Source organism: Aedes albopictus, chromosome 1, assembly GCF_035046485.1.
Source record: "Aedes albopictus strain Foshan chromosome 1, AalbF5, whole genome shotgun sequence".
Taxonomy (NCBI): Eukaryota; Metazoa; Arthropoda; class Insecta; order Diptera; family Culicidae; genus Aedes; species Aedes albopictus.
This window is the reverse complement of record NC_085136.1, coordinates 190,884,159-190,906,638: the sequence shown is the minus strand read 5'-3', so window position 1 is coordinate 190,906,638 and position 22,480 is coordinate 190,884,159. Positions and strand designations below refer to the sequence as shown.

Sequence of the window (22,480 nt, the reverse complement as noted above, 5' to 3'; positions counted from 1 at the left end):
AATTACCTAAGTTTTAATTCGTCATGATAACATTATGTTTTAAGAAGGTTTACTAGATATGATCAATAAAATCAACTTATATTCTTAAATAGGTGATTTCGAATACTTTGACCCATTCTCACCCCCTCTAAGGGGTGAGATTGGGTCAATTTTCAATCATTTGTAGTTTAGTAAGCAATTCATATAACGTGATACTTTCTTGCTAAACTATCATTACCACATAGGAGAGTATACATACTAAATAAAAAGTTATTCCGACTTCAATTGCATTTGTTATTTAACAAACAATCTTTGAGTATCCTTTTTTGACCCATTCTCACCCCCAACGACGGTAGTCAAAATAAATCAATTTGTGCACCCCTGATTCATTATCTATACAGACGTGATGATGTATCAGCAAGTATACCAATCACAGTTCTGAAAGTTTCAAGAAATATTCAAACATACGTTGTTCCAATTTCCTCAGTTTTAAACTTTGTTTCGTCTGTTTTATTTTCCACAAGATGTCATAGAAACTCATTACCAGATTGGCTTACATTCAGCACGCGTCTGCGGTCACTGTTGATATAGGTCATACACGACGAAAACACATGTGTTTTGCAATTTCCTCGCTGTTTGTGTTTCCCAAAGTAAATACAAGTACACGCATTTAAACACTTTATCAAGTCGTGTGTGTGCTCTATCTTTACAAAGAAAACAATTTTCGCCTACAGACAGTTATGCCGCCGCTCTATTCACCAAATGTTCTCCCACGATTTACCCTACATTGTGTCGGTGTGTTCTATCAATTGCAGATGCACCCGTTTGCGCAACGGACCGTGAAGAACTGCTCGGTGCACTCAAGCACGAAACACTGCAGCTCAAGTGCGAGGTGGATGCATCTCCCCCGGCAGAGTCCTTTCATTGGACGTTCAACTCATCCGGCGAGCAAACAGAGCTACCGGCCCGGCTTCATTCCAGCGAGGTAAGTTTTTCCATCCGTCGACGATTTTTCCAGCGCTCTTCCTCGATCGAAGCGAGGCGGAACTCACGAGACCTGAGTGATAGTTAATTATCTCACTGACAGACGCTTTATACGGCGCAGCTTCTGAACTGTTATTAGAAGGTGTCGAATAAATTGTCATTTTTCTAATTGAAAAAGGAGAGCTCCTGACAACCGGCTCGCTTCTGCTGCTGACACTTTGGTATTGGAAAATTAAATTGCCCAAAAAAGCCCATTCATCCAACTTGCTAATCGAACCCAGCAAAAAGCGTATTCTTTTGTATTCTCTGCTCAATGTCGTGGCTGGGCTTTAGTAAGAATGAATTTAAAATTAAGTTTCATGAAGCGCCGGTCAGAAAAGTGGCAAAAAAGTATGTAGAATGGAATGCGAGTGGAAAGAATAAAAAAATCGTCCGCCTTCTTATGGGCACGCCAACAAAAGTCCTTGGACAATTTTCACACTCTTTTGAAGTTTGCCTTTCCATCGTCGTCTTATTCTTGCATATTTTTTCCGCTGGTGTTTGCAGCTACCCTTTTGTCGGTTCTTATTATTATCCTTCCGGGGCTTTCCTTCTTATTATGCGATGAGATTTTTCCTCACCCCGTTCATTGTTTCTCCTGCCCAGTGGAATCACAATGATGGTTGCGCCAGGGCGTGTAAAGTTTTCCTTTATTATGCACCGTCCACAGCGAGATAGGTTTCCACTCGTTCGTGCTGGGAGCGATGAAGTTCGCTTTAAATTTTTTCCTCATACTATAACAACGCATCCATACGATGGTTTATTACTGAATCCAAGTATTTTCAGGGGTGAAAGAGAGTGGGATCATAGGCTAATTGGAACCATTGTGGCTGATGTTTGATGTAGTATTTTTCATTGTTCCATCGACAAGATCAACATTGTTGGATCACGGAATGTAGCAATATTTTTTTAGCTCTTTAAATAGTTATATTTATTAATTATTATTGGACATGCAAACAATTAAAGAACATAAAACCTGAAAGATATTTTTATGACAAAGAAATTGCCTACTTCCCACACAACCAGTCATCGTATAAGATGTTGCATAAGATGATAAAGTGGAGGCCTTATGCGTACATGCCTCCATTTAGGCGCATGTAAAATGTACGCATATCGCCTCCGCTTTATCATCTTATACATCATCTTATACGATGACTGGTTGACTGGGTTTTTATTTACATAAACTTTAAGGCTACGACAGCCTATCTTAGCGGAGTCACAATGCCTACATCGCGTTGGTGGGACTGTCACCTTAGGTGTAGCTGACGCGTTACAGCGTTTTCTATTCATCCAGTTGTGGTATCATGCTTTGAGCGTGAGCCGCTCCTCCTAGATGAAATCAGAAGGACAGCAGTACTAAGCACACAACTCTTAGCTGGCGGTCTTTGTCATTGATTGACCCGTGGAAGCATGAGGGACTCGTTGTTCATATTACCGCCATTTTGAACCCATCCGCGATACATTCTAATATTCAACAGACTCTTTAAAACTTCCTTTATACAGTTATTCCTTCAAGAAGTCCACCAGAGATTTGTTCATGAATTTCTCAAGAGATTCTTTGATTATTTCTTCCAATTATTCAGACAGGAGTTCCTCCAGATATTCCCTTATGAGAGTATACAGAAATGTATTTCCCCAGAAACTTCTCTGACATTTCCTGTAAGAATATCCCTGTGGATTTATCAAGGAAATTGTTCAGAAATATTTTTTATTAATGTCTAAAGAAATTTAAAAAAAGGTGCACTTTTGAAAGATCTTTTCAGAAGCTGATCCAGACGTTTTTTTTTCGGTATTGCAGCAGGAACCTCCTTTACAAATAGCAACAGAAATTTTCCTAAAAGATTCCCTATAAACTTTTCTAAGTGTTGCCAACGCTGGCAGCACCGAAAATTTAAACGGAGAATCGATCTACGATACCCCCCAATCCGACTCTACGCGCACCAACTGACACAATCCAAGCGCAAGATCCGATGTGTATCGAATGTCAGAATAAATGTCAATACGGCGAGAGAGTAAAGTATTTAGCAAGTCATGTGAACTAGTAATCGTTCGAGAAGAATCTACTCCGTGAAATAATATTGAATTATCAACCCTTCTTTGTACCATTCGAAACTAAATTAGATAGAATTCAATTCCTACCATTGTAAGTTTGCTAAACAATCACTACATGCGTTAAAACTCCTAAACCATAAATGAATTCTTATAATATAGATTAACACAACTCGTACCTCTCGGATAATCTGTGAATCTATGGTCGCAAATCACCACTGTTTGTTGGTAGTAAGTAGGTTCATCAATGTGTGCTCTAAATCAAGTTAACTAAGTTCTGCTACTTAACCCTCTAATGCCCAAATTTTTGAATTTGGTCTAAATATCATTTTTCGTCATCTAAAATCGATTTAAACATGTTTGGAAGATGATTTTTTTAATTCTCGATTTCATGAATTTCGGTTTTTGATTTTTCTAATTTTTATTTTTGAACATCCCTACACTTTTTTATTTTTCCTGGAAGCCTATTTAGGGTACGGATTTTTTGAGATGAAAACATTTTTGAATTTTATGATTATTTTTTTTTATCTGTATTAACGAGATTTTTAGCCCAAGGCTAGTTCATCTCGGGACCAACACTTTACTTCCCTTCCGAAGGAAGAACTCGCATTTTGCGAGTTTGTCGGGAGTGAGATTCGATCCCAGGTCCTCGGCGTGATAGTCAAGTGTTCTAACCATCACACGAGGTCCGCTCCGCATTTTATGATTATTGTTGAAATATTTTTATTTTGATTTTTTTTTCATGGAAAAATATATTTTCCGTGTAATTTTAGGGATAATAATTTTGGAGTGTATTCTACACCCTTAAACTATTAAACAAGAATAGAATGATTTGGGAAAAGTTTAAAATATGTTAATTGTGCCGATTCAATACAAAATAAACAATGACTTCTAAAAGGTGACAAAACATCAATTTTTCAATGATTTTTGAAAAAATGTAAATACACTTTAAAATACACCAAAAATTATTTTGAGATATACAGAACAGTCCCAAATATCAGCCAAAAATATAAAAATTTTAATTTTCCACGAAGCAAAAATTACAAAAATGCTCAAACTATACCCCGTCTAAAGGCGGGGTTGGGTATTAGAGGGTTAATAGAGATCCCGTATCCCTGGGAAGAATTCTAGGAATCCCACCCACGAAGTCAAGGAAAGTCTACCCAAATTCCACCTGAGATTCCTTCAGATGCTCTTGAAATTCATCCAAAAGTATTTCCTGAACTTTCTTCAAAAATTCCAACTGGACTTTTTTTTTCAGAAATCTGCTTTGATGCCTAGAGGCTTCTTCAGAATTTCAGGAATTTAAAAATCAAAAATTTTTCCATTAAGTTCCCATTCCGTGAGAAATTCGTTCAGAGATTCCTGCAGAAATTGTCACATGGATTTTTTTAATTGCTGCTGGGGTTCTGTCAAAAACATTTCCTGAGATTCCTTCGAAAACTCCTGCGCGAATTGCTCCAGATATTCCTACAGGATTTTCTTCAAAAGTTTTTATTAAATTGCATTAAAAATTGCTGGAAGAATGCTAGATAGAATCACTGAAAGATTCCCTTAAACACACTTTTGATTATTCATAGAAGCAAATCTTATTTTCTTCCTGGTGGGATTTCCGGACAAAAATTGGTGAAACAATTTCTGACGATGTCTCTCTAGGAATGAATAGCTTTCTGTAAATATCACTTTGAAAATAACGACAAAATTTGCAGACAGAGGTACTGATGGTTCAAACTTAAAAATTCAGAAAATTACACGAAACGGAATCATTAAAGAACGTTAACATTTTCAAGACTGAATCACGAATTGGACACAATTTTACGCGCATCATGTAAATAGTTTAGATGTCAACAAATCCATTTCATCAGAAACGTAGAATCAGTATCATAATCATCAGCGGCCTTCTAACTCGGTGAAATAGCCGAAGGGTAAGTGATATGCTTCACAATCAGCGGATCTGAGTTCGAATCCATACGTGCCAAATATTTTACTTTTATTTGTTTTATCGGTCGAATCGGTTCAAGCGATTGCTAGACGCTAAGAACAATTAAGTTTTATTTTGTGGTGTCCTCAAAGATGTAAATTTACAAGTTCTGACCTTTAAATTTGTGTCTTTGAAGATGTTCGTATATGTCCGGTTCAGGACACCTAAAATTACATGATTTTTTCTAGGTATGTACTCTTGAAAAAAATCTTCAATACATTTCTGAGGCTTTTCTTATTTTGAAAAGATGTATCTGGAGGATTTTTTGTTAGAACTTTTATTACAATTTCTAATATAAACATTTTTGTTAGAACTTTTATTACAATTTGTACATAAACATCTCCAAAGTACTATAGACTGTTTCAGAAATTATGAACCGTCGTGCGGGGCTACTTTTGAAATGCGGGGCTACTTTGGACACTTTTGAATATGGATTTTTTGAATTCAAAATATGGTTCAAATCTGTTTGATGTCTTAGGAACTATTATAAAGCAAGAGTTTTCCCTTCATTTGGTTGAAATTATTTTTCAAACAGACCGTTTATTGCTTGTCAGGACGCGAAAAAACATCGAATAAACCAATATAATATACATAACGTATCAGAACATTTGGTCTGTAGGCATTGTTTCTACAGTTCATAAATTTCAAAGGGTTGATCAATTCTTTCAAAATGTATCAACGTAGCATATACAATCGAATATTTGTTATACGTTATCGTTATACGTTATAAATGACCGTTTCGCCAAAATAAAGGATTGATGGTCCCTTTTTTCAGGCTATCTATATAGCAATATCACGCTGCTCATAATACCAAAGGTAGCACAGAACCATCTTAAAACGCATATTTTTATTGAAATTATGTATGATACAGTATACTACAGTATTGGTACAATGTAGTTTTCCAAATAACCCTGGAATTTGAAATGCAGTTTTGTTATAGATAAAAATGTCCAAAGTAGCCCCCATCCGGTTCTATTTGAGATGCGTCCGATTGGTGTATGAACAACTTTTTTGTTTATTGATGGATTTAGCTCAAATTTTGCATACATCCTACATACATACTCACAATTATTGTGTATAAAAATTGCGGAAATTCATTCACTAGTCTGGGAGTTATAATGTCATAAAGTTGAAAAACCATGAAAAAGTGTATAAAGAAGCCCCGCACGACGGAATACACTTTGTTTATTTAATTAAATGAACTGTTCCAATGATTTTTACCAACTTCTTTCAGAGTATAGCAAATTATACTCCGTATTTTTATATTTCCTTTCAATTGTCTCGATATTTTAAAGAACAGTCGAGTTCTCTAACAAATAACTTAATTTTTTTAAATTTACATTTGCACAAAGGTGTTTTTTAATAATTTCAACATTATTTATCACTAAAAACCAAAAATTATCTAAATGTTTATCACATCAAAATTTGAGAAAAATCGATAAAGACATTTCCACAACATTTTTTCGGAAATCAAGTTTCTTATGTTTTAATGTTTTCTACGGAACATTAGAACTACCACACAGTTTCTTAGCTTTCCTGAACGCATTTGATCTAAACAAACTTATTTTTTCAGCTCATTCGATCCTTCAGATGGCATAGCTTGTCATACCATAAAAACGAATGCAGTAAGCAGTAATTGAGACATTCGTTTGTTTAACGTTTGTTGCTACTGGTGTTTTTGAGAAATTTGAAACAAAAATATTTGTATTAAGAAGGCCCGTAACGGTGGTTCTTGATCAAATATTTCAGTAAAAATTACTCTTACAAATCGAGAAATATCTTTTATTTTTGATACATCAATTTTTATTGTATTTGGCAATTAAATATCTGTGACATTTTTTTTCTTATCTACTATGCTACATTTTTTGACCACTTTGTGCTACTTCAAATTTTAATCATCTAGTTTACAGAGCCCTATTTTTTAACTTTTACCAGAAACATCAACAAACTTGGTATTACAGTAATGTTCCCATTTTATCACACCCTCCGCACGTCAGTCCTTTATTTTTCATTAATTTACTGTTACATTCAAGAACAAATGTTTCCCCTCTTCTTCAATATGAATGTTGAAGGCGTGTTTTGCAACGTTTTTGTAGAATATTTAAAAGTGTTTTTGAAAAGGGGCGTGATAAAATCGGAACAATACTGCATTTGCTTCGTTAGCAGGTTTACTATAAGAGCTAGTAGCAACTTGTTTGGATATTGTGCTCAAATTGAAGTGGCAGTTAATCGTTAGTGTATTTATAATTTCTGAAACAGTCTACACCTGAAGAAATATCCGAAGTGCTGTAGAAACGAAACAGAAATCTTGGAATTCTTTTGAGAATAACTGAGAGAAATTCGAAACAAAAAAGAAATTTTGAAGGGATCCTTGAAACAATGCTTGGAGAACTGGAGAACCATCTGCAAGTATTCATAGAAGAATTTTTTGAAAAAAATCTTGAAGATACCAAGACATACAATCTGCAATAATGTCTGCAAGAATTGCAGCGGAATTTTCGAAGCAAATTGCTAAACCATCGAAAAAAAAACCTGAAAAAATCCCAGAAGTAAAGTCTGAATAAATTCCAAGCAATCTATACTGCAAGAGTACCTAGAATAACTTCTGGAGAAACCCGTGAGAGTCTTCTGGAAGAACCTATTGCGATTTTCTTGTGAAGCGTTATTAAATAAGTGCCTAAGAGAGTCCCTGAATATATAAAGGAACCTTTAAATATCTGAACGAACCTCTGAAGATGAATTTCTACAATAATTGCTGAAAAAGATCTGAATTTGAGCAGTAAAACCCTAGAGAAACTGCATCTTTTTCGGAAAATTTTATAAGAATTGCTGCAGAAACCCTTGATAAAATTTCAAAAAGGATTTCTTTCGAGATTTATAGAAAGATTTCTGAAGAAATCTCAAAGAAAAGCTCTTGGAAAAAATTCTGAGAATATTTCTGGAGGAATGTCCCCAGAAATGTTTGAAGAATACATGCACGAGCTTCTGTAGCAATCTCTGAAGGAAATTCCGAAAGAATGGCTGAAGGAATCTCAGGAGAAATTTCTTGAGAAAAACGTGGTCTAGTTTCAAGACGAGTCTTTGGAGAAATTTCTTGAGAAACTCCTGAAATTTCTGGAGGAATTCCAAAAAAACCGGTGAAAGCCATGGAGAATTTTCATGGGTGGAATGCATTCTAAAGAGGTGCCTGGAGGAATTTATGGAATAACACTCGCTGAAATCTTCCAAGAATCTCATAATTCCGAAAAAAATTGAATTCCTGAAGGAATTTCTAGCCGTGTTTCTGGAGGTCATCGGGCATAAAATTTAAAAAAAGTGTATGAAAAGTCGCCTCCACTGTAAGAGCCCTCACTTCGACACCCTCGTCAAGGACCTCTTCCACCAGACATTTGTAGGCCACGCCCTTGCGCTCCTTGCGCTTGAACTCGAGGATCATTTTACCCGTAGGAGTACATCTAATACTGCGTATGCTGGCTCCCAAATCCACGAGCTTGGCGTCGCTCATCATCGCCTTCAAGACATCTAGAGAGCCAACTTTGTAGAAGAATATATTTGTCGAAAAATCATTTGAAATCGTAATCGTAATCATTTCCTCGTAAATCCGGTTCGTGGACCATTGCACTGTGTACTAAATGCATCTAGCGAAGGCAAACTATCGATTCAGCTTACTTTATTGAAATACCCTAAGTCTTACGCCCTACTTTGGACTTCGATTAACAATCAACAATATCATATGGCAGCCATATGTAATACTGAAACAAGCCGTCGGCATTCAGCAGGAATCCCTTTTGCAATAATACCGAGAGCAATTCCGGAAACCCATGATCAACCATATAACTTCTGTAGCTTATTGCTCAGCATAACTTATTTACCCATGTCAACTTATGTCAACTGTATTGTATTAATTTGGAAATAACATAATTTTGTTTCTCATTTTCCTTCTCGGTTTCGTTTAAATCCCTGGATTTTTCACCGCTTAAATCATCGTCAACAAAACACTCACACGGCGGACGCGAACAAAAAATCAACAACCGACAAACCCATAAGACCGGCTTATCACGGCTTAATTACACACCGACGTCGGACCTTGACTACGGAACGATATCCTGCTGGGGCCGAAATGCCATCGGAGTACAAAAAACGCCCTGTGTATTTCAAGTGGTAGCAGCAGGTAAGTGACGAAATACGAAAATTCTATTCAGAAGCAAAGAACCGGAATCATGCTAACCAAGTTCGCTGCTAAATGAAGGGTCTTTGCGTGGATGAGAAAAAAAAAAAACAGTCTAACTACCTTGCCATCATCGGTGCCTCACAGGAAGGAAGTCGATTCGTGGTCGGTGGTCTTCCTAAAATGATCTTTTGCTTTAAGGTAAAACTGTATAATATAGTTAGAAGTATTTTTCACTGATACTTTGTTTCAAAAACTCTCCACAAAAAAAGTAAAGTTTCCAACCATGTTTTCTTAAAAAAAATCCCAAATTTCTGACTCCGAACGTGTAGCTTGTGTTTCCTTCCACCGAAGTTTGGGACACCACCGCACAGTGATGCGGCTCCATACAAAAGGTGGCGAAAAGTCTTAACATGAATTATATACCTTCACAGCTTATGAAACTTTGTTATTTATTAGAATTAGTTACCAAGAAGACATTTTGACATCCCATGAGTCACATTGGCCACTTTTAGGACTATTCCGGAATCCTGGTTCCCCCGGGGAAGAGGACAATATTTTGATGTTTTTAAAACCCATCTTGCGACACACCATTTTTCATGATTTTGCAAACACGTTCCAGTAGAAGTCATTTCCGGACTGTTGGGCGAGGTTAACCACTTTCAGGACCGTTCCGGAATCCTGGTTCCCTCGGGGAAGAGGACATTTTTTTGATGTTTTCAAACCCCATCTTGCGACACACCATCCTTCATGAACTTTAAAAATATGTACATTAGTAGTTATTTCAGCACCTTTGCTAGATGGCCATCTAGAAAACAAGATTCTACTCAAAAGTCAAACGAATGAACATGTGCAAGTATACGGAACCGTCTAAGATTATTTTCTTAAATCGCGGCTTTATAAAACAATTGCTAATATTTGTGTTATATTGAGCAAAAATTAAGCTTGATTATTAAATATTATTGAAATATATACCAGTTGGTGTGTTATTTAGTTCTTCAAATTGCTCAAATTGCTCAATATGTCATTACATTAAAAAAAATTAAATTAATTATACATTTCGTTTGATCAGTAATTATTTTAAAACTTTTAATTTTTCTTTTTGACTTATCCTAATAAAAAAAACCAGCAAAAATAAGAATAATATTCATTTGATATCCATGGGTGAATCGATTGCTAACGACATTGATAATTATGAAGAAGCTTGTTGAATATATGACAAAAATTTTAATGACAAAAGGTTGAAGGACAATAGGTCAAATGGATAAAAGGTTAAATGAACAAAGGGTAGAAAAGGCAAAAGGTACTACATTGCAATTCGAAACAGCAACCATATGACTTGAAAGGTAGCCTATAGATAAAAGAAATAAAATTTGATTGAAATATTTCCATTTTAAATTCCAACCAAAGAATGTCGTAGAACAGGCTATGAATTAAAGAAGGATAAATTTCTGGCTGATATATCAACAAACAAAACGAAATCAGATATAGTAATAAAGTATAATGTGGAGGAATTGCTCATCTCTCCAACCCTTCAGGACGCGTGGCGTTGTAAAAAAGTACAGCACTACCGAAAAGTCCCGCCCATCGTATATAGCGTGAGCGCGGTGCACTTTAAGAAGCACACACGCGCGCGTTCTGAAGGGTTGAGAAGATCTGTCAAAGAGATTTCTTTGGAAATATTGACAGACCAATTAAATTAATCTCTGGGACAACATAGCTTGACAGAATGACAAATTTAAATAAATCTCCGTACATGAATAATTAAGATATGTCTGTTTCATATTCGAATTTGGGTCATATTGACCTTAGTATACTAATAGAGTTAACGGCTGAACGCTGCCTTCATCCGAACTGCATGTACGGCTCCGTTAAACTCTGGGACGTTTGAGCTTGAACGGCTCAAGTGAATAACACAAAAATGCAATGGAATCATTTTAGCATCGCCAATCTCAGTTACAAATAAAAAAAACATTTTAACAGATGCTTTTACCCTGACTACAATGATATGCATACCAACTCCAGGCACGGACGGTATTATTTTGTACTAATATTGTATCATACTCTATGTTCAAGGAACTTAAAACATATGTTGCGCAAGTTTGCGCAAGATGACCCATTGATTTTCTGAAAGACGACATGGAATTCTTCAAAATAAGCATAGCGTGAAATGTGTCCAACTGCGTCCTCATATGTGAAAGCTCAGTTGAAATTTTTTTCGTTTCCCCATACATTTTACAAAGAAACTAAAAATGCATCACTTTTCAACACATACTTTGTAATGCTGTAAAAAAATCAATTTCGGTCCAATCTTTTTGAAACTTTGGTAATAAGCTCTCGAAATATATAGAAATAGTACAAAAATAATACAGGACCCATATCTGAAAGTTGATTTTTTGACTTTTCGCCGCCCTCGCATCACTGTGCACCGGACGGAAACACACCAAAACACGACTCAAGGAGATAAATCAAAATTTAATTAGATCGCTTTTTAGTCTACACTCGACTGCTCCTTAAATGGCACCACTCCGGATGACTGATGGTTGGCCTCAAATGCGCGGCTAGCTCTTCTTGCAAAAACACTCGCTGGTCGGTCGGTATGGTGGTTGTGGTCTTCCAGACGCTTCCTCGGTTGCCTTTTTCCTGTTGCAACTTCAAAGACTTTACTCTCGTGGGCAATAAGTGTTTGTGCAAAGGGTTAACCGTGCAAGTAGAGGTCGAGAAAAAAAAACACAGAAATTTCAAACGTTATGGACCTGGCGTGTATAATCCCTGTTTTTTTACCTCTAGCTTCTAACACGTTGCGTTCTACTTTCTGTTCCATCTTTCACCAGGGCGACCTTTTGCACTTCAAAACTGCACGATATCCAACCAATCTTCCGACTCGCTACACATCGAATGTATCGAAGGATTCGATGGGGGCCTGCCGCAAATGTTTCTTCTGGAACTGGTAGAAGTGCCCGCCCTCAAACTAGTCAGGAATCTTAGTTTACAGGTAAGTTGACATTTTTTGGAATAAAATACTTTTCATAAAACATTCAACTGCTTCCGCTGGAATCAGTTTTGTGATTTGAATGGATTAACAGGTTGCTGGGGAGTTTGAAAAGGTTGAATATCTGTGAGATTACAAGGTGACAATCTGCGGGATTTTAGAAGGATTCGTTAGAGTTATTAGAGAGTTTAGAGAGGAGTTTAGAAGGGTTTCCAAGGGTTTCCCGGGAGTTTCAGGACTTTCAAGGAATTTTGAAAGCTTTTAACGAATTTGAGTAGATCTCAAGGTGTTTCAGGTGTATTTAGTGGGATTTTTGGGGGTTAACGGTAATTGTCCGGATGTGTCAGGGGCTTTTATACGAATTGCAAAGCATTTCAAACCATTCCAAAAGGCTTCAGCTGGAGTCACTGGGAGTTTCATGGAACTTCAGGAAATTTCCAGAAGATTTTCAGTGGGATGTAAAAGCGTTTCGGGCACGGTAAAGTCTGCCCAGCAAATCCTATCCCTACCTGCTAGGGTTGCTTCAGCAAATCTGAGCGCCTGTTCTCCAAGAGGGCGGCTCATAAAAGCGGGCGGGAAGCATTGATGATGACAAAGACGCAATTAACGCGCAGTGCGAACGCGAGTACAATCGCTGCCTAAGCCACAAAGCCTTCAAAAACATGACCATACATGGCCTCCTTTTTCATACACTTTCCCCCTAACGTTTCACCTGGAGATCACCACAAAATGTTCCGTCTTCTACATTGTGCGGTACCAGCGACCGCTTCGATACAACCTAGAGCTACTAAAGCAACTGGATGCCACCGCAACATACGCGCAGAATCTCCAGTTAACGATGCAAGAATAGACAGCTTGTGATCTTGATGTGGCCCATCTAGATGACAGCAGTAGAAACAGCCGTCAACGACGCAGCCGAGAGCACCGAGTATATGGAAAGGAATCGATGGAGCAATGGTTGACGAGGAGCGCTAAGAGATTTTGGATATGAAAACACATCTGCAGCAATGAACCCGGCAGAACGTGAAATACAAACAGAAGCACATCTTTTGGAAGAAAACAAAACCGCCTGGAGGAAGCAACTTACGAAGTTATCAAGCCGGCTTCATCGATGGTCGGTCGATAGCGGACCAGATCTTCACCGTACGGCAAATCCTCCAGAAATATTGTGAAATTCAGATAATAACGCATCACCTGTTCATTGACTTCAAAGCGGTATACAACCGTATCGACAGCACAGAGCTATGGAAAATCTTGGACGAAAATAGCTGCAATACTGCGTAAAGATTTTGGGTAAACTATACAGCTCATTTGAATCTCGCCGGTGACACTCTCATGTCTACTGGAAGGTGGAATGCGACGAGCCAAGCTCAACAGCCGGGTTTCGATTTTCACAAACTCCGGTCAGTATATGTGCTTCGCGGACGACATGGACATTATCGTCAGAATATTTGGAACGGTGGCAGAGCTATACACTCGCCTAAATCGCGAAGCAGCAAAGATCAGGATGGAAGTGAATGCGTCAACAACATAGTACATGCTAGTAAGCGAAACCGAACTTGACCGGATTTGTCTAGGTAGTAACATCAAGATAGATGGAGACACCTTCAAGGTGGTGGAAAACTTCGTCTACCTCGGATACTAACTGAAGGCTGACAACAATGTGCGTCGAGAATCCCAGCATCCGGCAGGTGGCCAATGCCGGGATGCACGAGGCTGCAAGGATGTTCCCGGGGTATCGGGAAGTTCCAGGAACGTTTCCGGGGATTCCATACAGATGTAAAGACGTTTCAATGTATTCCAGTACATTTCTGAGAGCTCCAAGTCTAGGGAGTTTTAAAGTGAATAACACAGCGCAACATTTTTTTTTGTCTCAAGAGCAAAATATGCGAATTTGTGCTTTTTTGACTGCAAGCCATTAAGCTTGGAAATATTTTTTTCAGCAATCAAAGGGTAAATTGTTCTATTAACATCTAAATTAACGATTCATGCAAATTTTTTTGTTTACAAATTGGAATTTTATAGTTTTAAGCGATTTGTGTAAGGTACGATATTTCCCATACAAGTCACCCTCCAAAAGTTGCATGCAAGCTTACTTACTAACGTAAAATACTTAAATGTATCAAATTTGATTTGGTAAAACGAAATATTTTGCATGAGTCGTTAATTTAGATGGTAATTAACCAATTGATCCTTTGATTGCTTAAATAAATATATCCAACTATGCAAGCCATTAATGCAGTCAAAAATGCCCAAAATCGCATATTTTGCGCATATTTTTTAATTGAGTTATAGCTCAAAACTATGACGTGCTGGAGCAAATATGAGCCCGGATTCGGATTCAGCGGCCAAAAATCCGTCGGAGACACAAAGGCTTGCTCTTGAGACAGAACAATAGTTAATTTTTGTTTCGCTGTGTAAGAGGCGTTCCAAGGCGATTCCGTGATTTTAGGAGATCTCGGAGGTTTTGAGAGGATTCGGCGAACTTCCCGGAGTTTCCAGGGTGTTTTGAGGAGTTAGAAGGAAATTCTTACCGGTATCAGGGAGTTTTGATGAGTTGAAAGAAAGTTCTTGGGGGTCTCAATTAGGTTTCAAGGCGTTCCAGGGGGTTTTATGGGGTTTCAAAGGTTTTCAGCGGTCTTCTGGAGAGTTTAGGTGAAGGTTACGGCGTTTTAAGGGAGGTTTTAGAGGCGTTTTAAGTTGTTTCGAGAGATTTTAGAGGGTTTTAGGGCAATTGGTTGTAGATCCAATGCTCTATACCACAGTAAATCCTTGGATTCTCAGGTATTCCAATAAGGTCACCTTACCATCGCCTCACCTTCCAATTTAAGATCGCCTAAAGCATCCTAAGTGTGTATTGATTGAACAGAACTGTCAGGTTTTTATACGCGGGAGATACGTACCGCGTAAGAAAACTCAGTTCAAAATTTATAAAACCGCGTAAAAAGTCTCACCATTTCTCGACGAATCATGCAAAAATAAGACGATGAAAAAAATTGTATGGAGTTTTCATTTACGAGGCCGTGTAAAAAGAAATCGCGTAACAAAGACGTTATTGTTTAATCAAAACACGTATCGGGCGCGTTGTCTCACACAATTAACGGTGTGCACTATTTCGATACACCGATATACCTTGTACGACTTATAATATTTGAAACAAAAAATCATGAATTTAAACTAGCTTCAATGTACTTTGTAATGCGCATAGTTTATTATTCCGTTTGAAGAAACCGTTTTAAACCAGTTTGACTTTTTGAGCTTAATTCAATTCCTCATTTCTATCAAACCAAACGTCTTTCAACAGATCCCCATCACAGACGCCAATGTCACTTAGAGCTTAAATTTTATTTCTTCCAACAATTATTTTTTGTAGCCCGTCGCATCTCGTCAACGATCAGCGGGGTCTAATTGTGATGCTTTCGCTTCCATTAGTTACCACTCGGGTCCTCTTCAACAGTGTACTGCAATTCAACGTTGGCTCGAAGAAAGCGCTGAAAAAAAAGAAACACTAGATGAAATTTCCCACAATGTAGCAGCACCATTTCACTACTCCCGCCACCCACGGTCACGAAGCCTGTTGGTTGGACCAACTAGTATCACAACCCACTCCGGTGTATTTTTCCACAATAAAGTTCATACTCTCTGTTATTGACGCTGTTGCTTTCATTCGAGATGCAGCAACTCTTCCTGGTGTGCTTCATGCTCGGAATAACGAGTTTCCTTGTTGTTTTCAATTGTTCCAACTGCATTACCCATTCCCGGAAACTGTTATTATTATCATGCTCATCTGCCTCTTCACACCCAACCCGTGGCTGCCGCCACAGTTCATCCCGTTTCGGTCGGTTTTCCCGGTTCACGAACCATCGGCGTCAGGAAGGAGGGTGCATCTGCAATCGATAATAATGCTGTCGGTTATACATTTGACGTTACAGTAAATGGAGTATTTTATTACTTCGTCAGTTTGGACAAACATAAAGATTGAACGAATAAATGATGGGTCTTTACGAAGGACCGAGACAGTTCGGCTCCAATGCTGACTGTCATTATTTCTCGCTAGGCTTCACATGGTCCAGCACTGTAGAATCTATTTACAATATTTTTAGGCAATTTGTCCAGTGGTTTTTACAATATGCAATGTCTACTGAATTCTTCCAGTTTTAATCACTTCTTGGAAGTGCTATTAGTATCACTTTTCTTTTGACGTAACCATCGAACGAGTATAAAACGCAAAAGGCAATAGTATAAAGGGTTACGAGATAGAAGCTCTCAAACTCTCTGACCTTGCTGAGGAAAACGGGTTTGATTCCCGGTCGATCCAGGATCTTTTCATAATTAATTTGTAGTCCTTACCTGACAAGTAGGTGACTGGAGGGTTCTCTGGCGGCTCGGTACAATATCGGCTACATCAACATCAACCAGCGGATAAGAAAAGAGGCCAAGCCCAAGACCTCGTAGATGGTAGACATCCTACTTCAACGACGAGGTATTTAAGGAGACGCTCTACCGTGAGCGAAACCTACTTGGTTTAAGCGGTAACGAGTTGGTCGCGTGCGTTCGATACGACCACGTCTAGGCAAGCCCACCTTAGAAATAAGAGGCTTACTGGTGGACTCAAGCGATTGCGAGCCTGCACCGCGCCTGCTTACGGGGTCGGCGGCGGATACAGCGAACACGAACTGAGGAAGAGCGAAACGAAGCGTTCGTCGTTTCTAAGATGGCGCTGCAGACTGAGATACGGGCAAGGCCTGCTTTGAGAGTCTCTGTCAGATGGCCAAGACGAGAGATGTAATGATCCCTACAGCGCAGTCTCTAGCGAAGTTAGAGGGGATCATCGAGGGTTTTTTTCCGCGTCATGATCCTAGTCATTGGCCTTCTTTCGTAGGACAGGTGGGGCTGGTGATGCAGAAAGAGTCACTGATGAGTAACTTGCGGGGATTACAAAGCCCCTTAGCGTGGGTAAGTCCTCAAGTCTGGATGGAGTTCCGAAGTTGACATTAAAAGTAGCTATAGCATAGTCTCCATAGTCTGCTATTATTACATTTCATTAGACACTTTATCAGATGAGTTAGCATCCGTGCACGCAAAACAAGAAAAGCTACCAAAAATTGAGATATGCCTTTTCTACCAATTTATGTATTAAAAACGTACAGAAAATGTGATAATCCATTCGTTGTATTAAGATGCGCTACACGATTCCATAGCTTCCATACCACTACACACAAACACCTCCATTCAAACCTGAGAAGTTGAACCGGGTTGCGTCTAAAAATAACTTTCGCTTCGCTGCTGAGCTTCGCGTCCTATTGTCTACATGGAATTTTCCACTTGCAAACAGCAACCTGCTGGATGCGGGCTTTTCAGTGCACAATGGGTCTAGAGTCGTATTTACGAAGACAAAAATGTTTCTGCCAAGTTCTGCCATTTCTTTTTTTTTCATTATTGTGAAATGATTACGGTCAATCAAGTGTGGCTTATCCAAAAATCTGCTGATTAATTATTCTCTATACAATATCAGAATGTTTATAGCAAATTTACAAAAACAAAACATTCGATTGATTTGATTAATTTGTCTTTATTAAAGAGACTCTCAGCCCTTGGATAAAACATTCGAATCATTACAACTTTTCGAAAAGTTTTCAATAAATTGCAACTTTTTTTGCCTTTGGTCATATTTTAGTCGAGTCCAACGATACATGAAGACCAATACATTAGTCATAAACTTTCAAAATTTAATTTAATTCGGTTCGCTTAGTCCTAAGGTACAGTGATTTGATAAACGGAAGTCAAAAACTAGATATAGATAGAAGGGCTCTAATTTCGTGTAAAGTTGAATAATCAATCAAGCCCAAATTTGCACCAATTAAATCAAACTCGTTGAGGAACAAGTAATCAAAATAGTTTTGGTGGACTTTATAAAAGGATACAACTTGCTAAAAATGTTTTAGGCAATATTTAGCATGCTTTTGTATATACCACTAGGCGGTGCTAGAGGTCAAGCAAATTTTAAATTTAATATATCTCAGAATTCTGGTCACTTACAAAGTTGGTGTCTTTGACAATGTTGTTTGGTAGGTCAAGGGCTTACAGTTAATGGTCCACACAATTTTGGCACAAGGAAGCGCAAGTTACACATTTGCAAAATTATGGAAATGAATGTTTTTTTTTCGTAAAGCAATCAAAAAGCTGTAATTTAGTTTTCTTTGAACATATTTAAGTCAAGTCAAAGGTTTTTCAAAGAGCTATATATTAGTCATAAATGTGCAAAATTTCATTTCATTCGGTTCACTTAATCCAGAGATATAGCACTTTAACGAAGAACACTCAAATATGAAACATTTTACTAGAGTCGCTCCAACTTCATGTAAAACTATCCAATCGAGCTCAAATTTGTACCATTTATAGCTAATTAGTTGTGCAACTAGCAGATAAAATTTGAGAATATTCCCTACATATTATAGAAAGTTACAGGTTGCTGATAATAAGTAAAAGATACATGCTTCTTCTAATTTGCAACTAGCGCCGTCTACTGGCAGAATCCTGAACCAATCAGCTAATCAACTGAAACGCCTTAATAAACCAAACAACATTGCCGAAGAAACCAGTTTTCTAAGTAATCAGAGTTCTGAGATATATGGAATATAATAATTAATTTATCGTCAGCGCTACCTAGTGGTAGCCCGACTAGAAAATTATATCAAGTTTATATCATATTGTGTTATGATGTTATAATATTTTTCTCTAACTTATTATGTTATAAACTAGGTGCAGGATGATGTTAAAATAACTAAAATTGTAACAAAAAGTACACTGGTCCAATCAAGATTATATCCTATTTTGTTATAATCATATCGAAATTATAACAAAATGTGATATGAATTTTAGCCTCTGGATTACTGGTTTCTATCATAATTTGATATAATTTTGTTACATTATTTCCCAAATGTCGAAGATTCAAAACTAAATTATAATAAAATAAGTTATGAAACAACATTTATAACATAATGTGATATAATTGAGTTATAATATTTTGAAAACACCAAGGATGTTGAACATGATTATATCACATTGAGATAGAAATATCATGATTTGTTAGGATTATGTTATATTTTGTTACAATTTTCTAGTCGGGAGAATTTTGAATCAAACGGCCCATCACCAGTAAAACCTTGGCTGGCCTAACAACTTTGCCAAGTATACCGAATATTTAAGTAATCATGGTGCTAAGATGTACGGTACGGAAATTTCGCCAGTGCTACGTCTTGCTGTCTGTGATATCTGTCATACCAGAGACAAACAGACGTAACACTGATGAAATGTTTATACCACATATCTCATCATCCTGGTTACTTAGAGAGTTGGTGTCTTCGGCAATATTATTTGGCTGGTCAAGAACTAACAAATGATGAGCCGTTTGATTCAAAATTCCACCACAAGGCAGCGCTAGTGAGCAAACAAATATTATATTCCATATATCTCAGGACTCAGATCACATAGAAATTTGATGTCTTCGGCGATGTTGTTAGATTGGTTACGGCCGCTCAGTTGATTAGCTGATTGGTTCAAGGTTCTGTCAGTAGGCGGCGATAGTTACGAATTAATTGAAGCATGCAACTTTTATTTATTATTTCAAATATATTCAGCAAGCTGAAACTTTTTCAAAAATGCACCAAATATTCTCAAATTTTTCGTGCCAGTTGCACAACTAGTAAGCTATAAACGGTACAAATTTGGGCTCGATTGGATAACTTTACATAGAATTGGAGCAACTCTAATAAAGTAGTTCATATTTGAGTGTTCTTCGTTTAATTGCTATATCTCTGGATCAAGTGAACCGAATGAAATGCGACATTGCACAATTATGACTAATACATAGCTCTTTGAAAAACCTTTGACTTGACTTAGACACGTTCAAAGAAAACAAACTTACAGCTTGCTGATTACTTCACGAAAAAATATCAATCATTTGAATGATTTAGCAAATGTGTAACTAGCGCCGCCTAGTGGACCATTATAACTGTAAGCCTTAACAACGTTGTCGAAGACACCAACTTTCTAAGTGGTGAGAGTCCTGAGATATATGAAATTTAAAATTTGCCGTTTATTGGTGGAATTTCTAATTAAACGATCCATCACCATCCATCATGGCATCGCACATAAAATTATTAGAAAGCAGATTTTTGAATCAGTTTAACCAGACGAACCACCCTAACATAACAATAATAGGGAATCGGGTCAACAATTGAAAATAAACTTTCTAAAACATAATATGTGTCTTAAAACTTAAAGCTGAAGCTTAAACAGTTTTGTCTTCGCAAATACGGCTCTGGACCCATTGTGCAGTGTGGCGGCTGTATCACTTCCATCACCAAGCCACGTTTGTGTTGATGATGATGGCTTTCAGCCTCTTGTCTATCCATGTGCAGTTGTAGTCGTGCTGGTTAGAACGCAGGGTACTGTGAATCACCATTACGGTGCCTCGGTTCGATTCCCGCCGCCGCCCGTATTTCTTTTTAAACATGTATTGGTATTTGATGCCGCCGCTGCTGCCATGATCAGTCTAAAAATAGAACAAATAATAAGAAACCAGTGCGACAGAGCACACGCACACATGCGAAATTTTCCTTTTCCAGATTCTAGGAAGCCAATACAATTTTTGGTATACTGCCACCTACCAATTTTTGTATTTGCAAGGCCCTAATACAATATTTGTATATGTTTCATACCCAACTGTATTAGAATCTGCCAATCTCAGGTTGCGTGTGTCCATAGGTCTGCTATGCAGAAATGTCTGGAAAAGGGAGTTTTCCCAGAAGTTTGGAAGCATCAGAGTCTGATTCTATTGCCAAAGGCGGGGACACCACACGGAGACCCGTTGGCATATATACCAAAATGCTTGATCGACTCGGCGGGGAAGGTGCTCGACAAGATCATCCTCAAAGGAGTGTTGAGGCACTCTAAGGTTGTAAATGGTGTCTCGAGCAACCTGTTTTGCTTCCGGAAGGGGAGGTCGACGGTAGAGGCTATCCCGTTAGTTACAAGGATAGCCGAGACAGTGCTTTAGCGTTATAGGAAGGGGATTCGCTATTGTGCAGTAGTGACTTTAGATGTAAGGAACGTGTTGAATAGCGCTAGTAGGGCGGCTATTGTCGATGCGCTCCTGCGTCTGGGGATACCCGGGTACCAGTACAATCTTAAGATTCTCGGAAGTTACTCCTAGAATCGAGAACTAGTTTACGGCACAGAGGTTAGGAAGTGCTTTCACATAACCTTAGGAGACCCCAAGGTAGACCCTCAAGTTTCCATCCTGGGTCCGGCGTTATGATATATTATGTACGACGAGGTGTTGAGGTTAATGTTCCAGATAGGAGTGGCCATCATCGGCTTCACTGAACACATTACGCTAGAGGTCTGCAGTGAATCGATCGAAGAAGTGGAACTGATTTTATTTATTTATTTCTGTGGCGTTTTCAGTCTATGCGCATTGAAACGGGTAGTTTGGCATAGCCCGAAGATTCGGTCCCGTGTATTGGGCCTTTTACAAGGGATAAATAAAAACGATGTGCAACATTAGAACGTAGAATTATTTAATCTGGAATCATCTGGTCAGAGGATCTTAATGGAATGGATTATGAAGGGGAAAGCCTCCTTGAGTCAGCCACATTTTGTCGGATTCAAAAAGGCGTAACGTACAAACTTCTTCTAGATGGTGGTATGGGCACCAAATGACTGAGCCAAACTCTAAGATCGATCAGTACAAGATCTTAAGGCAAAGCGGATCTTTAAACCCGTCTGCTATCTTAAACATGAAACCGAATTGCCTATTGGCTTTCGTAATCACGTCAGAATAATGCAGTTTATACGTCAGACCTTCATCGACAGTTATTCCTAGATCACGGACATTATTGACGCGAGCTAGGCCACGGCGTGTGTATGGGAAAAGTTTATAACAAAAAATAGGCATCGTCAAATTTTCCGCTATTCAAAAATAGAGGCTTTCAGCTTTCATTTGCAGGGACCCTCAAAAAAATCCACCGAGGGATCCCGAACAACTTTTTCAGAATACTGTTTTTCCCCATACAAAATGCACGGTTCCTAATTAATCCCTATTTCTACTTAACAAACATACCCAATTTTTGTATGAAAAAGTTCCCCCGATGGAATATTTCGATGTTGGGCTTGAATGAAAGCTGGTTGCGTCAACTTTCACGTAGCGTAAAAATTAGCGATGCCCATTTTTTTGTAATAAATTTGTTCTACCAGACACACCGTGAGGCATTGATTGTTCACC

At 38.1% G+C, this 22,480-nt stretch overlaps 1 protein-coding gene across 2 annotated transcripts in view; it reads left to right on the top strand.

The window, feature by feature from the left end:
- LOC115257165 (hemicentin-1) overlaps window positions 1-22,480 on the top strand; it is a 499,013-nt gene that overhangs the window by 442,743 nt on the left and 33,790 nt on the right. For both annotated transcript variants that reach the window (XM_062846043.1, XM_062846044.1), the window contains 3 exons: window positions 795-964; window positions 9,080-9,203; window positions 12,035-12,195. In XM_062846043.1, coding sequence (XP_062702027.1) covers window positions 795-964; window positions 9,080-9,203; window positions 12,035-12,195 — 455 coding nt within the window. The remainder of the gene's footprint in view (window positions 1-794; window positions 965-9,079; window positions 9,204-12,034; window positions 12,196-22,480) is intronic.